The sequence below is a fragment of the Nycticebus coucang genome, chromosome 20 (assembly GCF_027406575.1).
Source record: "Nycticebus coucang isolate mNycCou1 chromosome 20, mNycCou1.pri, whole genome shotgun sequence".
In the NCBI taxonomy this organism is placed as follows: Eukaryota; Metazoa; Chordata; class Mammalia; order Primates; family Lorisidae; genus Nycticebus; species Nycticebus coucang.
Window position 1 is genome coordinate 54,550,008 of NC_069799.1, and position 15,686 is coordinate 54,565,693.

At 41.3% G+C, this 15,686-nt stretch overlaps 1 protein-coding gene across 1 annotated transcript in view; it reads right to left on the reverse strand.

Annotated features, from left to right (window-relative positions):
* MALRD1 (MAM and LDL receptor class A domain containing 1) overlaps window positions 1-15,686 on the reverse strand; it is a 513,794-nt gene that overhangs the window by 357,566 nt on the left and 140,542 nt on the right. The window contains exon 19 of the mRNA XM_053573250.1: window positions 15,331-15,418. Coding sequence (XP_053429225.1) covers window positions 15,331-15,418 — 88 coding nt within the window. The remainder of the gene's footprint in view (window positions 1-15,330; window positions 15,419-15,686) is intronic.

Sequence of the window (15,686 nt, forward strand, 5' to 3'; positions counted from 1 at the left end):
GTAGGAGTAGAAATTTATAATTAATTATCTTGCCTTAATACGTAGAAACTTCATAAGGTGCTGAATGCAAACACATACAAGATACTCTTCACTAATTGCGCCATTTTAATACTTGTTCCATAATGCACTTCTAGCCACAACTACTTAGGACTTACTCATTTCGTTTTTTGTGTGTGCAGTTTTTTTGGCCGGGGCTGGATTTGAACTCACCACCCTCGGCATATGGGGTTGGCACCCTACTCCTTGAGTGACAGGCACTGCCGCAGGACTTACTCATTTCTAACTTTATTGTTTTATTTTTCCCTTCCAGAGAAGAGTATTTTAGGGCATGACCCAAGTCCAGTGAATTGAGCGTCACTTACTTTGTATAAGTTCAGATCTACCTAATTGAATTGCTTCAAGTTTAATTTTTCTACTTTTTGTAGAGATGGGATCTCAGTTTTGCTCAGGCTGGTCTCGAACTCCTGACCTAAAGACATCCTCTTTCCTTAGCCTCCCAGAGTGCTAGGATTATAGGTATAGGATTATAGGATGCAACTAAAGGGGCATTAATCCTGCCATGAGGGCACCACTCTCATAACCTTATATAACTCTAAGCTAGGATTATAGGTATGAGCCACCCACCACATCCAGCCAAAATCAGTAGTCTTAACTGAATCTTTAGTTCTGATTTCCACATAACTAGAAAACAATCCTCCTTAAAAAGAACCCATGGATATAATTTGGATGACCTGCAAAAAGGAGGTTGATGAGGTTGAGGAAAAGAAGTGGCAATTCATTTATATCTCAGAAAAGAAGTTCTGAAAGTGGCAAGTTAAAGGGCCACAACTATAGATAAGAAAGTTTGATTGTTCTTGGTTCTTTCCTCATTTCTTTTTTTTTTTTTTTTTGTAGAGACAGAGTCTCACTTTATGGCCCTCGGTAGAGTGCCGTGGCCTCACACAGCTCACAGCAATCTCCAACTCCTGGGCTTAAGGGATTCTCTTGCCTCAGCCTCCCGAGTAGCTGGGACTACAGGCGCCCGCCACAACGCCCGGCTATTTTTTGGTTGCAGTTTGGCCGGGGCCGGGTTTGAACCCGCCACCCTCGGTATATAGGGCCGGCGCCCTACCGACTGAGCCACAGGCGCTGCCCCTTTCCTCATTTCTTATTTATTATTCCACCCGAAGGAGAAAGTCTTGCAAACCAAATAAGTCTAACGTGTTTGTATTGGAGAGCACAGAAAAGCAAATTGAAAAAAACCAAACTGGAGCCAAATTTTGCATATGGTGATCTGTTGCTGGGAAAGGGAAGTCGTAGTTAATTTCCAGGATTCTGCTCTGTGAAACGGGCCCCAGAAACCTGGTTAGATCCAGAGAGCCTGTGGGAATGTATGCACTGTAAGAAATGTGAGGTTCCTGACATATCCTGTAGCCCTTGCAAGTTGAAAAATACAAATTTTGTATAATTTTATTAGCAAAATATATCTAGAAAAACTATCTGAGAAAGACTATCTGTCTTAGTTCAGGCAGATGTAACAGAATGCCACAGACGGGGTGACTTCAGTAACAATTTACTTCTCATAATTCTGGATGTTGTGATGCTGAGATCTGCAAGGTTGGGTATCCGTAGAGCCCTGTTCCTGATCATATCCTCACATGGCCTTTACTTGGCAGAGACCGACATGTCCTGTCTCTTGCTCTTTTAAAGGGGCATTAATCCTGCCATGAGGGCACCACTCTTATAACCTTATCTAACTCTGATTATATCCCAAGGACCTGATTTCCAAATACCCTCACACCAGGGACTAGGATTTTACTGTATGAATTTGAGGGGAATACAAGTATTCAGTCTGTTGCTTTGTTACTATTTTGGCCCATAATAGCTTAGAATAAGGCTAAATTCAGTGGCAGTGACAGATGTAAACCTCTTTAAACAAAAAACACTAACTGCTTTGCAGATGAAATAAACATCGCAAAGATGAAATGTGAATGACTGAGGCTTGTGCCCACTAAGAATTACAGATTAGTCTGGTTTGATCTGACATTCTTCCATGTCACTAAACTTCAGGGAAACCAAGTCACCTGCACATTTGTCATCTGGAAGATTTCCTCAGTAAACGTCTCAGGCTCCAGATGGACTCAGTGATCGAACTGCTTGCTCTGTGAATTCATTGTAATGAATATGATAAACTTTAGGCTGTGCTAATATAATTTTTTCTGATAAAACAGATTTTCCAACTTGTTTTGTACTAGACTTTCTTCCTTTACACCATTCCTACATAGAAAATTAAGCAAATAAAACCAATATTTTAACATCTGTTGTCCCTCATAAATTATTCCCAACTGTAGACACATTGTAACTGTGAATCACTTGACTAATATGCATATCTGTTCTTTGTATCTATCTAGGTAACAATGTATGTGTTTCCTGTGACTGTTGATGTTCGGAAAGATATATAATTCAAAAGTGTAAAAGAGTATGTGAGGTCTAAATATAATCAATCTTCAGAAAGTTGAAAAGTTTGAGATTTCTGAAGCTCTAGGGGCATAGCGTACATTTTTCCTATTACGCTTAATAAAACAAGAGTGCACCTTAGAGTTAAATCCACAAGCTGAAACAGCTACATTTTGCATGACCTTATGGAAGCATCTGTGTTGGGGCTACTTCCTAGGAGGGAAGGATTTATGAAAACATAGCTATTCTCTGGATATGATTATAATAACTGTGATATTGCTGTTTGTAACATATTATGCATTGTGTTTTTTTCTCCAATAGAAAATCTTTTAAAAATAGTTTTTGCTTTATACCATGGATTCAACGACATTTTCCATCTTTGTAGACATTCTACTATAGTTGAGAGTTACTACAGACACAGCAGCTGAATAATTTTCAAGCTTACGTCTCAGCATTTTAACAGTCACGTCTGTTTTTAGTACTGAACATTTCCTTCAACTAAGTGACGACAGAATTTACCAGCTTTAGATCGAGGGGAGACAAGATGGCGGACTGAAGCCAGCTTTCAACAAAGGCTCCCGTCCAGAAGGAGAGTTAAGGGACAGGAATTTAGTAAGTATCCTGGTGGACTTGAGCCTCACCAAGAGAGAGGCAAGTTGTGATCACAAGGACGCAAACAAAAGGTACGAAATCCACCACCAAGCGGACGGGAGTCCCCCTCCCCCATGAGACCGGCTCTAGAGCCCCACAATTGAACAAGCACGCAGAAATTAAAGGCCCTCCCACTACACTCCACGGGAGAGACCTTCTAAAAACTGGACCTACCTCCCCTACTGGGGTGCCGTGGCGTTCTCCTGCCGGACATAGGGCTGAATAAAACTTTGGGAATCCTTTGCCGGCAACCCTGAATCCCCGGCGCTCCCCTCCCGCCCACTGAGGTCTGGAGGCCTGTCCCCCAGGACTTCGGATCCTTGGGTGATTTCTCAAGGGGAGTGGACAGTCCCCGAGTTGCGACTGGTCAGCATTGACTCTGAGGCGCGCCGAGTGAGGAGAGGGCACAGGGCTGAGGGGGAGTCACGCCTCGCGGCACTTCCCTGCGGTGCAGTGCAGGAGCCCTCCCCGGGCATACGGGGCCCAAGACTGAATCAGACTCTGGCCTCCCCGCTGAGAGCTGAGAACCCCTACTCTCACTCGGGGTCTGAGGGCCTATCCCCCAGGAGTTCGGCTCCTTGGGTGATTTCTCGAGGGGAGTGCACAGTGCCTGAGCTGCGTCAGGTCAGCGCTGAGTCTGGGACACGTGAGCGAGGAGAGGGCACTCTGCTGAGGGGAAATCAAGCCTTGGCGGCACTTCCCTGCGGTGCAGTGCAGGAGCCCTCCCCGGACCGTAGTATTGCGTAAAACTGAATGAAACTCTAGCTTCCCCCCCCCACTCCCAATTGGGGTCTGGGGGCCCATCCCCCAAGAGTGCTGATTCTTGGGGGATCTCTTAAGGGGTGTGGACCCAGCACAAACTGCGGCCGCTCAGTGCTGACTCTGGGGCGCGGGACAGAGGAGAAAAGGGTCGCCTGAGTGCCCACACCAGAACAGCAGTTCCCTGGAGGTAGATCAACAGCCGTTTTTTCTTTAACGGCAGAACGCTCACTTCTGGATATTCTGAGGCCACACCCCCTGTCTCCCTGGTCAACCAGAGGAGGCCACCGGTGACACGGCTCACAAACCCGGGAAGCTTCCAGGGCGGGGCCGACCCAGAGAGGTGTTCAGACGCAATTCTCCAACAGCAAAGACGTTTGAACTCAAAACAGCCCGTCTTCTGTAGGCGACAACAGGAACAGAGACAGAACCTCACAAAGTTGTCTGTTCTGTTCTGTTCTGTTAGCAGCATCCATCAGGGACGGGGCTAAGCCTGAGTGAACACCTCCTTCCCATCACCTGCATCAAACACTCAAAGATGTCAGGCCCCATCTCCTCCTGCTAGATAGCGGCAGTCTGCGGGGGCCTGGCAGACTTCCTTGCGATTCAGGCAGGTGCAAACCCCTGGAGTGTCTGTTCACTGCAGGCAACTGGGTTAGCCATCTGCAGAGATACCAGTGACTGGGTCCGACGGAGGGGCAAAGTGGGGAAGGAGACGTCAACCTTCCCAGACTGCTCTGTTTGCTGGGTGGCTCCTCCTGACTCCACGCTGCACTGGGGTGAGCTGTGTCAGAGGAGTCACCAGGCCCCTGTGATCCAGTTCCCAGAGACCTCTTGAACCCTTCCACCCGATACAAGTGCCGATTGAGACAGTTGATTCGGACCTTTTGAACTGGGCTAATAGACTGAGGACTTTTCAGGCGGTGCCCTGGGTGTGCGATTGTAGGAAGGTTTGATTCTCCTTTTCCAACTGGGGCCAGAGGTGGGCAGGCGGGGTGACTTAATTGCTGATTTTTCCACACAGCTGAGACTTCAAGCCAGAGTAGAAGTTGCAATAGGATCGAACAGAAACCAGCTGAAAACAAGACAGAACCACTTTGCTCCACCACACCAGACAGGGCCCCAGTTTCTCAGGCCACAACACTGTACGGGCCCTCGATAAAACCCCAGGGGAAAAACCAAAGGGAGTAAACCATGGGGCGGAATCAGCGGAAAAACTCTGGTAACATGAATAACCAGAATAGATCAACCCCCCCAAGAAAAGATACGGCAGATGTGATTGAAGATCCCATTCATAAACAACTGGCTGAGATGTCAGAAGTCGAATTCAGAATTTGGTTTGCAGACAAGATTAATAAAATGGAATCAGGAATTCGAGGAGAAATTCAAAAATTGTCTCAAGAATTTAACGAATTTAAAGACAAAACCACCAAAGACTTAGACACACTGAAACAAGAACTTACAGCCCTCAAAGATATGAAAAATACAGTAGAATCCCTCAGTAACAGAATGGAGCAAGCAGAAGAAAGGATTTCTGACATTGAAGATAAAGTCTTCGAACGCTCCCAATCTCTCAAAGAGGAAGAGAAATGGAGAGCAAAAACGGATCACTCACTTAGAGAACTCTCAGATAATTCGAAAAAAAACAACATAAGGGTTATAGGAATTTCGGAGAACGATGAAGTGGCTGCCAAGGGCACAGAGGCCCTTCTACATGAAATTATGAAAGAAAATTTTCCAGACATGCCTAGAGAATCTGAAATTCAGATAGCAGACAGCTTCAGAACCCCAGCACGATTCAACCCCAATAAGCCATCTCCCAGACATATCATAATTAGCTTCACTAAAGTTAACATGAAAGAGAAGATTCTCAAAGCAGCCCGGCGAAAGAAAACTATAACGTACAAAGGTAAGAATATTAGAATAACTGCAGATCTCTCTGCTGAAACTTTTCAAGCAAGAAGAGGCTGGTCATCAACTTTTAATCTCCTAAAGCAAAAAAACTTTCAACCCAGGATCTTGTATCCAGCTAAACTGAGTTTCATCTATGATGGAGAAATTAAATACTTCAATGACATTCATATGTTGAAAAAATTTGCCATAAGTAAACCAGCTCTTCAGGATGTTCTCAGACCTATCCTCCACAATGACCAACCCAATCCTATACCACAAAAGTAAACTCACTCAGAAACTTCGGATCAAACTCCAACTTCCACACTGGCGAAAGGATTAAAAATGTCCACTGGACCTTTGAAAAACTCGATACCCAAAATTCCACCAGACTTATCAATACTCTCCATCAATGTGAATGGCTTAAACTGTCCTCTAAAGAGGCATAGGTTAGCTGACTGGATACAAAAACTCAAGCCAGATATTTGTTGCATACAAGAGTCACATCTCAACTTAAAAGACAAATACAGACTCAGGGTGAAAGGATGGTCATCCATATTTCAGGCAAATGGTAATCAGAAAAAAGCAGGTGTTGCAATTTTATTTGCAGATACAGTAGGCTTTAAACCATCAAAAGTAAGGAAGGACAAGAATGGTCACTTCATATTTGTTAAGGGTAATACTCAATATGACGAGATCTCAATTATTAATATCTATGCACCCAACCAGAATGCACCTCAATTTATAAGAGAAACTCTAACAGACATGAGTAACTTGATTTCCTCCAGCTCCATAATCGTTGGAGATTTCAACACTCCCTTGGCAGTGTTGGATCGATCCTCCAGAAAGAAGCTGAGCAAAGAAATCTTAGATTTAAACCTAACCATCCAATATTTAGATTTAGCAGACATCTACAGAACATTTCATCCCAACAAAACTCAATACACATACTTCTCATCAGCCCACGGAACTTACTCCAAAATTGACCACATTTTAGGTCACAAGTCTAACCTCAGTAAATTTAAAGGAATAGAAATCATTCCATGCATCTTCTCGGACCATCATGGAATAAAACTTGAATTGAGTAACAACAGGAATCTGCATACCCATACAAAAACATGGAAGTTAAATAACCTTATGCTGAATGATAGCTGGGTCAGAGATGAGATTAAGAAAGAAATCACCAATTTTTTGGAACAAAACGACAATGAAGACACAAACTATCAGAACCTCTGGGACACTGCAAAGGCAGTTCTAAGAGGGAAATTTATAGCACTGCAAGCCTTCCTCAAGAGAACGGAAAGAGAGGAAGTTAACAACTTAATGGGACATCTCACGCAACTGGAAAAGGAAGAACATTCCAACCCCAAACCCAGTAGAAGAAAAGAAATAACCAAAATTAGAGCAGAATTAAATGAAATTGAAAACAAAAGAATAATACAACAGATCAATAAATCAAAAAGCTGGTTTTTTGAAAAGGTCAATAAAATAGATAAACCTCTGGCCAACCTAATCAGGAAAAAAAGAGTAAAATCTCTAATATCATCAATCAGAAAAACAAAGACGAAATAACCACAGACTCATCAGAAATCCAAAAAATCCTTAATGAATATTACAAGAAACTTTATTCTCAGAAATATGAAAATCTGAAGGAAATAGACCAATACTTGGAAGCACGCCACCTTCCAAGACTTAACCAGAATCAAGTGGAAATGTTGAACAGACCCATATCAAGTTCAGAAATAGCATCAACTATACAAAACCTCCCTAAAAAGAAAAGCCCGGGACCAGATGGTTTCACATCAGAATTCTACCAAACCTTTAAAGAGGAATTAGTACCTATATTACTCAACCTGTTCCAAAATGTAGAAAAAGAAGGAAGACTACCCAACACGTTCTATGAAGCAAACATCACCCTGATCCCCAAACCAGGAAAAGACCCAACAAGAAAAGAAAATTATAGACCAATATCACTAATGAATATAGATGCAAAAATATTCAACAAGATAACAAACAGAATCCAGCAACACATCAAACAAATTATACATCATGACCAAGTTGGTTTTATCCCAGGGTCTCAAGGCTGGTTCAATATACGTAAATCTATAAATGTAATTCAGCACATAAACAAATTAAAAAACAAAGACCATATGATTCTCTCAATTGATGCAGAAAAAGCTTTTGATAATATCCAGCATCCCTTCATGATCAGAACACTCAAGAAAATTGGTCTAGAAGGGACTTTTCTTAAACTGATAGAGGCTATCTACAGCAAACCCACAGCCAATATCATATTGAATGGAGTTAAATTGGAATCATTTCCACTCAGATCAGGAACCAGACAAGGCTGCCAATTGTCTCCATTACTTTTCAACATTGTAATGGAAGTTTTAGCCACCGCAATTAGGGAAGAAAAGGCGATCAAGGGTATCCATATAGGGTCAGAAGAGATCAAACTCTTGCTCTTCGCAGATGATATGATTGTGTATCTGGAAAACACTAGGGACTCTACTACAAAACTCCTAGAAGTGATCAAGGAATACAGCAGCGTCTCAGGTTACAAAATCAACATTCATAAATCGGTAGCCTTTATATACACCAACAACAGTCAAATTGAAAAAGCAGTTAAGGACTCTATCCCATTCACAGTAGTGCCAAAGAAGATGAAATATTTGGGAATTTACCTAACAAAAGACGTGAAAGATCTCTATAAAGAGAACTATGAAACTCTAAGAAAAGAAATAGCTGAAAATGTTAACAAATGGAAAAACATACCATGCTCATGGCTAGGAAGAATCAACATTATCAAAATGTCCATACTACCCAAAGCAATATATAATTTCAACGCACTCCCTATTAAAGCTCCACTGTCATATTTTAAAGATCTTGAAAAAACATTACTTCGTTTTATATGGAATCAGAAAAAACCTCGAATAGCCAAGACATTACTCAGAAATAAAAACAAAACAGGAGGAATCACACTACCAGACCTCAGACTTTACTACATATCGATAGTGATCAAAACAGCATGGTATTGGCACAAAAACAGAGAAGTAGATATCTGGAACAGAATAGAGAACCAAGAGATGAATCCAGCTACTTACCGCTATTTGATTTTTGACAAGCCAATTAAAAACATTCAGTGGGGAAAAGATTCCCTATTTAACAAATGGTGCTGGGTGAACTGGCTGGCAACCTGCAGAAGACTGAAATTGGACCCACACCTTTCACCATTAACTAAGATAGACTCTCATTGGATTAAAGATTTAAACTTAAAACATGAAACTATAAAAATACTAGAGGAGAATGCAGGGAAAACCCTTGAAGAAATTGGTCTGGGTGAGTATTTCATGAGGAGAACCCCCCGGGCAATTGAAGCAGCTTCAAAAATACACTACTGGGACTTGATCAAACTAAAAAGCTTCTGCACAGCTAAGAACACAGTAAGCAGAGCAAGCAGACAGCCCTCAGAATGGGAGAAGATATTTGCAGGGTATAACTCTGACAAAGGTTTAATAACCAGAATCCACAGAGAACTCAAACGCATCAGCAAGAAAAAAACAAGGGATCCCATCGCAGGCTGGGCAAGGGATTTGAAGAGAAACTTCTCTGAAGAAGACAGGCGCACGGCCTTCAGACATATGAAAAAATGCTCATCATCTTTAATCATCAGAGAAATGCAAATCAAAACTACTTTGAGATATCATCTAACTCCAATGAGACTAGCCTATATCACAAAATCTCTAGACCAGAGATGTTGGCGTGGATGCGGAGAAAAGGGAACACTTCTGCACTGCTGGTGGGAATGCAAATTAATACATTCCTTTTGGAAAGATATATGGAGAACACTCAGAGATCTAAAAATAGATCTGCCATTCAATCCTGTAATTCCTCTGCTGGGCATATACCCAGAAGACCAAAAATCACAACATAACAAAGATATTTGTACCAGAATGTTTATTGCAGCCCAATTCATAATTGCTAAGTCATGGAAAAAGCCGAAGTGCCCATCGATCCACGAATGGATTAATAAATTGTGGTATATGTATACCATGGAATACTATGCAGCCTTAAAGAAAGATGGAGACTTTACCTCTTTCATGTTTACATGGATGGAGCTGGAACATATTCTTCTTAGTAAAGTATCCCAAGAATGGAAGAAAAAATACCCAATGTACACAGCCCTACTATGAAACTAATTTGGGACTCTCACATGAAAGCTATAACCCAGCTACAACTTAACAATAGGGGGAAGTGGGAAAGGGGGGGGTGGGTTGAGGGAGGGGAATCGGTGGGATCACACCTGTGGTACATATTACAGGGGTATTTGCGAAACTTGGTAAATGTAGAATGTAAATGTTTTGGCACAGTAACTGAGATAACGCCGGAAAGGCTATGTTAACCACTGTGATAAAAATGTGTCATATGGTTTATGAAGTGAGTGTATGATGCCCCATAATCATATCATTGTATACAGTTATGATTTAATAAAAAAAAAAAGTGTCATCCACAAGAAAAAAAAAAAAAAGAATTTACCAGCTTTAACTTTAAGATAGGTGAAGTTATTTGTTTATTTTTATTTTCTAGGAAGATAATAAATTTGCTGAACTAAATATTCTACCAGTTTGGGGCAATTTTTGTCTTTCCTGTGTCTATGCTGAATCATTTTACAGGACTACCCCGAAGTGGCTAAACCCAGATCATTTAAGATTACAATTACCAAGTCTCAAATTTCTTGATTTTTGCTTTGCAATATTAATCGCAAATCTCTCCAATAAGGCCTTTTCTTCTGAGTCTATACATTCTTTTAAAAAATACAAAAGAGGGCGGCACCTGTGGCTCAGTCGGTAAGGCGCCGGCCCCATATACCGAGGGTGGCAGGTTCAAACCCGGCCCCGGCTGAACTGCAACCAAAAAATAGCCGGGCGTTGTGGCGGGTGCCTGTAGTCCCAGCTACTCGGGAGGCTGAGGCAAGAGAATCGCTTAAGCCCAGGAGTTGGAGGTTGCTGTGAGCTGTGTGATGCCATGGCACTCTACCGAGGGCAATAAAGTGAGACTCTGTCTCTACAAAAAAAAAAAAAAAATACAAAAGAAAGGTGAATTTTAAAACCCAGTGCTCTCACATAATTCATTATTCTGAAGGAAACGTAATGGATATGCCAAACAGCTGATTATTGGAAGACGAAATGCTGCAGGTGACATTTTAAAGGTGAAGACAATAGTACTTATTCTCTTCCCCTTGCCTTTTGAATCACATTTCAAACATTAATCTTTACAGGAAAGAAAAAGGAGATTTGATAACACTTATAAATAAACCTGTGAGACACGGAGGCTGGAAATATAATCAACAGAGATCGACAACAACAGAACAGCCCATCCAGTGTATAAAGGGTAAGGAAAGACTTAAAAATGAGTTTAAGCATCCTATAAATGGTTACAATTTTTTTCTGGGAAAAATAAAACCCCTAAATACCAATATTCATATATATTCATACTAATAGCATAATGAATAAATGTGTAATTCTAATATGCCTGCTGAAATCTGAAACTTTAAAAATATATGTATAAAAAAAGCATCTTAGAGAATTAGGTCACTATTTTGTGTCTGCACGCATACGAACGCTAGTTTTGTTTGTTTTTGTTTTATTGGCCAAGAAAGAAATAGGAGCGAGACAAATCGTCCATGAACATTGAAAGGAACTTAAGGTCTGTGAGTGAACTTGCAAGTGCTATTCCTACTTCAGCTAACATGAGGTAGAAAAAAATAAATCAACAACAAAAAAATATGCCTCGTAAGCATCAAGAGGAACATTTTCAATGGGAAACTAATTTTTATTTTTAAGTTTCAGCTTATGGCAAGATTACATCAAATCCCTTTATGAGATCTATGGCTTCAACTGATTTTGCGGTTTTGATCCAAATATTCTCCAGTTATGAAGTCAATGTCAAAAACAAACAAAAACAACCAGGCACACATATACTTCAGCAAGTTTTAAAGCTTCATCTTTATCTTCCAAAACTTGAATCAGGAAATTGGGACTAATGCCGTATAACTGATAACTCCACGTCTCTGAAGCTCTTCTCTTGCCTCCTCCAAACCATTGGCCACAGAATGGAATTAGCAGAATAAATAAGGAGCAACAGCTTCAGTGGGGACTTGTGTTCCCTTTCTGTGTTTTTTATGTTCTCCTGTGCCTCTGAGGCCACCATGTGTCTCTCTAAGCTCAGCCTGGGAACCCATGTGGGAAAACCCAGCCCTTGGGTTGATGCCCTTGACATCAGACAAGCTTGGGTAACACTGCGTTCTTACCCTTCACTTGGCTTTCTCATGTAGGTCACTTAGGTGCTTTAATTGTAATTTTTCACATGTGTAAAATGGAAATTGTAGCCTTTTCCTTGCAAAGTTAGTGTATTTGATGAGCAGTCTAGTACTAGCAGCTAACGTGATAATCCCAAGGAGTATCTCCTGTGTTCTGTCACTTTTTAACAGAAAGGCACCTTTGGGCCACTTATCTCCCTCTCAGTTTCCTCCACAGAACTGGAATAACAAAGGCATCAGTGGTACCCAACCTTCAACACCTATTCACCTATGATGGACCAAGCTTTGTTCTAGGCTCTTAAAAGTTTGTAGGATTAGACCATACACCCTGGCCCCCATCCCTCTCTCCCTCCCCCCCTCTCCCCACTTTCTCATTCCTCTACTCCTCCCTTGTATTAGCTCATCTACTGCCTTCATATTAGAATTGAATACACTGGAATCTTGCTTCTCTATTCTTGTGATGTTTTACTGAGAAGAATGTGTTCCACCTCCATCCAGGTTAATACAAAAGATGTAAGGTCTCCATCTTCTTTAGTGCAGTTAGTTTTTATTTGGCTGCCTCCCCCGTACCAACCTCTCAATGACTTAGTTTGCCCACGTTTCAGTCCCTCCTTTACTGACATGGCATCATACTTAGAGATTTCATGATTCCATTCCCTGTACCCTTGGGTGAGAAATACCATCTCCAATTCTTGGTTTTCAAGCTGCGTTCATTCCCCTAGTACTAAGTAAGGTCTTCACGGTTCTGGCAGTGTGAGTCAGCCCTTTCCCCAGTGCCATTTTTTGTTTGCATTTTTCATTTCCTAAAAGATCTATTTATTTGAACATTGAAACTGATTTTACATATTAGACCTTCAACAAATTGTTCTTACAGTCTAAGCAACATTTTGAGTCTTAGCTCTTTAAAAAAAAAAAAAATGTTGTAGGATTATGTGAGATGATACAGAAGAGTGGTCCATTAGGTTATAGTGACCATGTATCAGCTCACTCTCTCCTAAGGATCTTCTATGTCCCTTAACCTTGCCAAGCTCCCTGTAAGTGGAGAAGGCCCTGCTCCATCATCAGGCTTCCCCACGTGACTTCCTCTGACAATGGACATGAGCCGGCGTGATGTGTGCCACGCTCCCCAGGCCAAATTTTAAGTGTGCTTTGCTTTTCCTATTCGAGGACTTGAGAATAGATTGTTTTAAATAGGGACTTGGTCCTTCAGCCGTGGTCCTACAAAGGGACAGGACACATGAAACAGATTCATAGATTGAAGCTACTAGAATTATACAGAGCTGTGAATAAAAAAAGCCCACCTTGGCTGTTATTGTTCTTTGCCAACCCACACACTTGACAGCTAGAAATAAATGTTTGTGGGTTTAAGCCCCTGAGACTCACTTTCAACAAAATATAACATAGAATCCAGCACATAGTAGTACTATTTTCAAAGTAATGATACCCTGTTTCCCCGAAAATAAGACATCCTCCGAAAATAAGACCTACTCACAGGAAAGATCAGACATCCCCTGAAAATAAGACCTAGCGCATCTTTGGGAGCACACCTTAATCTAAGACACTGTCTTATTTTCAGGGAAACAGGGTAATAATAAACTTAAAAACCTAACAGAAATATATAAAATACTTAAAGAGGTAGACATCCCTCTATCTGCCTAGCCATCCAACAAATATTTATTGAGGGCTACCAGGTGCCAGAATTTAGATTCTGGATCCAAGGTATGAGCAGGTACTACACCTGCTCTCATGTAACTAAATTGGAAATGTGATTATAAGATTGACAGGCATTGTGAAGAAAAATGGCACAGGAAACAGAGACAGAAAATGCCAGATAAGAAAGAGAATGTGGGTGTCACTTTCAGAGAAGAAAATTTGGGCAGAGAACAAAAGGAAGTAAGGGAGGAAGGCAGGTGAACATTGAAGGGAAGCTTATCCTGGGAGGAGGAAAAGCCCTGACCCTAATTTGGCTGGAGTACTCGAGAGTGAGTTAAGAAGACTTTGTAGTCAGGAAAGCTGGTGGAGACCCACTTTGGTGGACAGTGACATCAAGAAGTATGCAGGGACCAGCCATTTATTCCTTGGAAGGTAATACAGTAAGTTCGAGTCTCGCCTCTGATGAGAAAGGAAGTCACAAGGAAACGCTGATGACAGGGTCACATGATCTTATCTGTGTTTGAAAAGGACCACTCACATGAGCTGCTGTTGGAGGGTGGGAACTCAGTCTAGTCTTCAGGGGAAGAAGCAGACAGATCATTTAAAAATACAATTGCAACACTATGCAGAGCCAGTGGTGGCTTGGACCAAGGGGAAAGTGGTGAGAGTGAGGAGAAATAGTGGGTTCTGGATAGATTTGAAGCTAATGGCTGACCAGATTTGTTGACGTAGAATGAGCAAGTAAAAATAAACATTTTTATTTTATTTGGTCATTTGCCAAGCTAGGAAGAGTGGAGGAGGGGTAACTGGTAATCAGGGCTTCTATCTTAGAGACTGGGAGGTAAAGGGAAACTTGTTCAAAACTTGTTCAAAAAGCCTTCTTGCTGGCTTTTGAAAGAGGGATTTGACTGTCTGCAAAGTACTATGAAAATCACTACCCAGAGCAGTGAAGGTCGTCAATTCTGCTAGGATGCCAAGTGGAGAGCTGTGTCGCAGAGTCACAACTGAAAGGATTGGAATCCAGCCCCTTGATTAGGCAATTCCAAGCCTGGGCTATATTTGTTTTAGGTAATTTTCCCTTGTTATTCTTAACAGACATCTTAGACATTCAGATTGAGCTGCTAAGTAAGTCTGGAGTTTGGGGGAAAGGTAAGGGATACAGATATGAATCTAGGAAACATGCGTATTCATATTTTAATAAATAGAAATCTATAATACGGAAAGGAACTGGCTGACAACAATCCTTGTGAATATTTAAAGTGTAGCCCAAGAGCAAAATATCACCGAAGGTAATTGGCAGGTTAATAATGTTTTATGTCTTACAAGGCAACCAGTTTGGTTATTGTAACCCATTAAATATAACAGAAGTTCAGTTTAACTTTAGACGTGACTCCTTAGCATTGACATAACTGATCTAAACCTCTTTCCCATAATCACAAAAACTTTAGTTATTTACAAAGACTTATAGCAATCTTTTCTAGGGTTTATAGATTTGAGATGCAGATCAAAAGTTGAGGATATTTTGGAATATTTGTAGAAATGAAATACTGATTTCCTTGGCAGTTTCCCCCCCCAAGTAAAGGGGTTTGCAAGTACTCACATACTGAAATGTTCTCTCTTACCAGGATAGATGGTGCAGTCCATGAACGACAAATCATCAATTGCAATATCTCCCGTGAAGCCATCTCCCACAGAAGCCTCCACCAATATCTAAAACATACAAAATGTAAGAAATCTGTTGACACGGTGAAGGAAATTAAGTTAGGGCAACTTGCATTTGAAAAGGAATTCAGAATTCACCCAAAGATGACCTCTTCTGAACCATTAAAATACCACTTTGCAGGAGTCTCCCCATGCGGTCATCTCACCTCCCCTCCAACATTTCCAGAAATAGAAAGCTCTGTCCCTTCCTGGCCCATTAGACCCACAGAGCTCATTTTGTTCCTGGCAAGTTTCAATTTTTTAAAATTTCAATCTA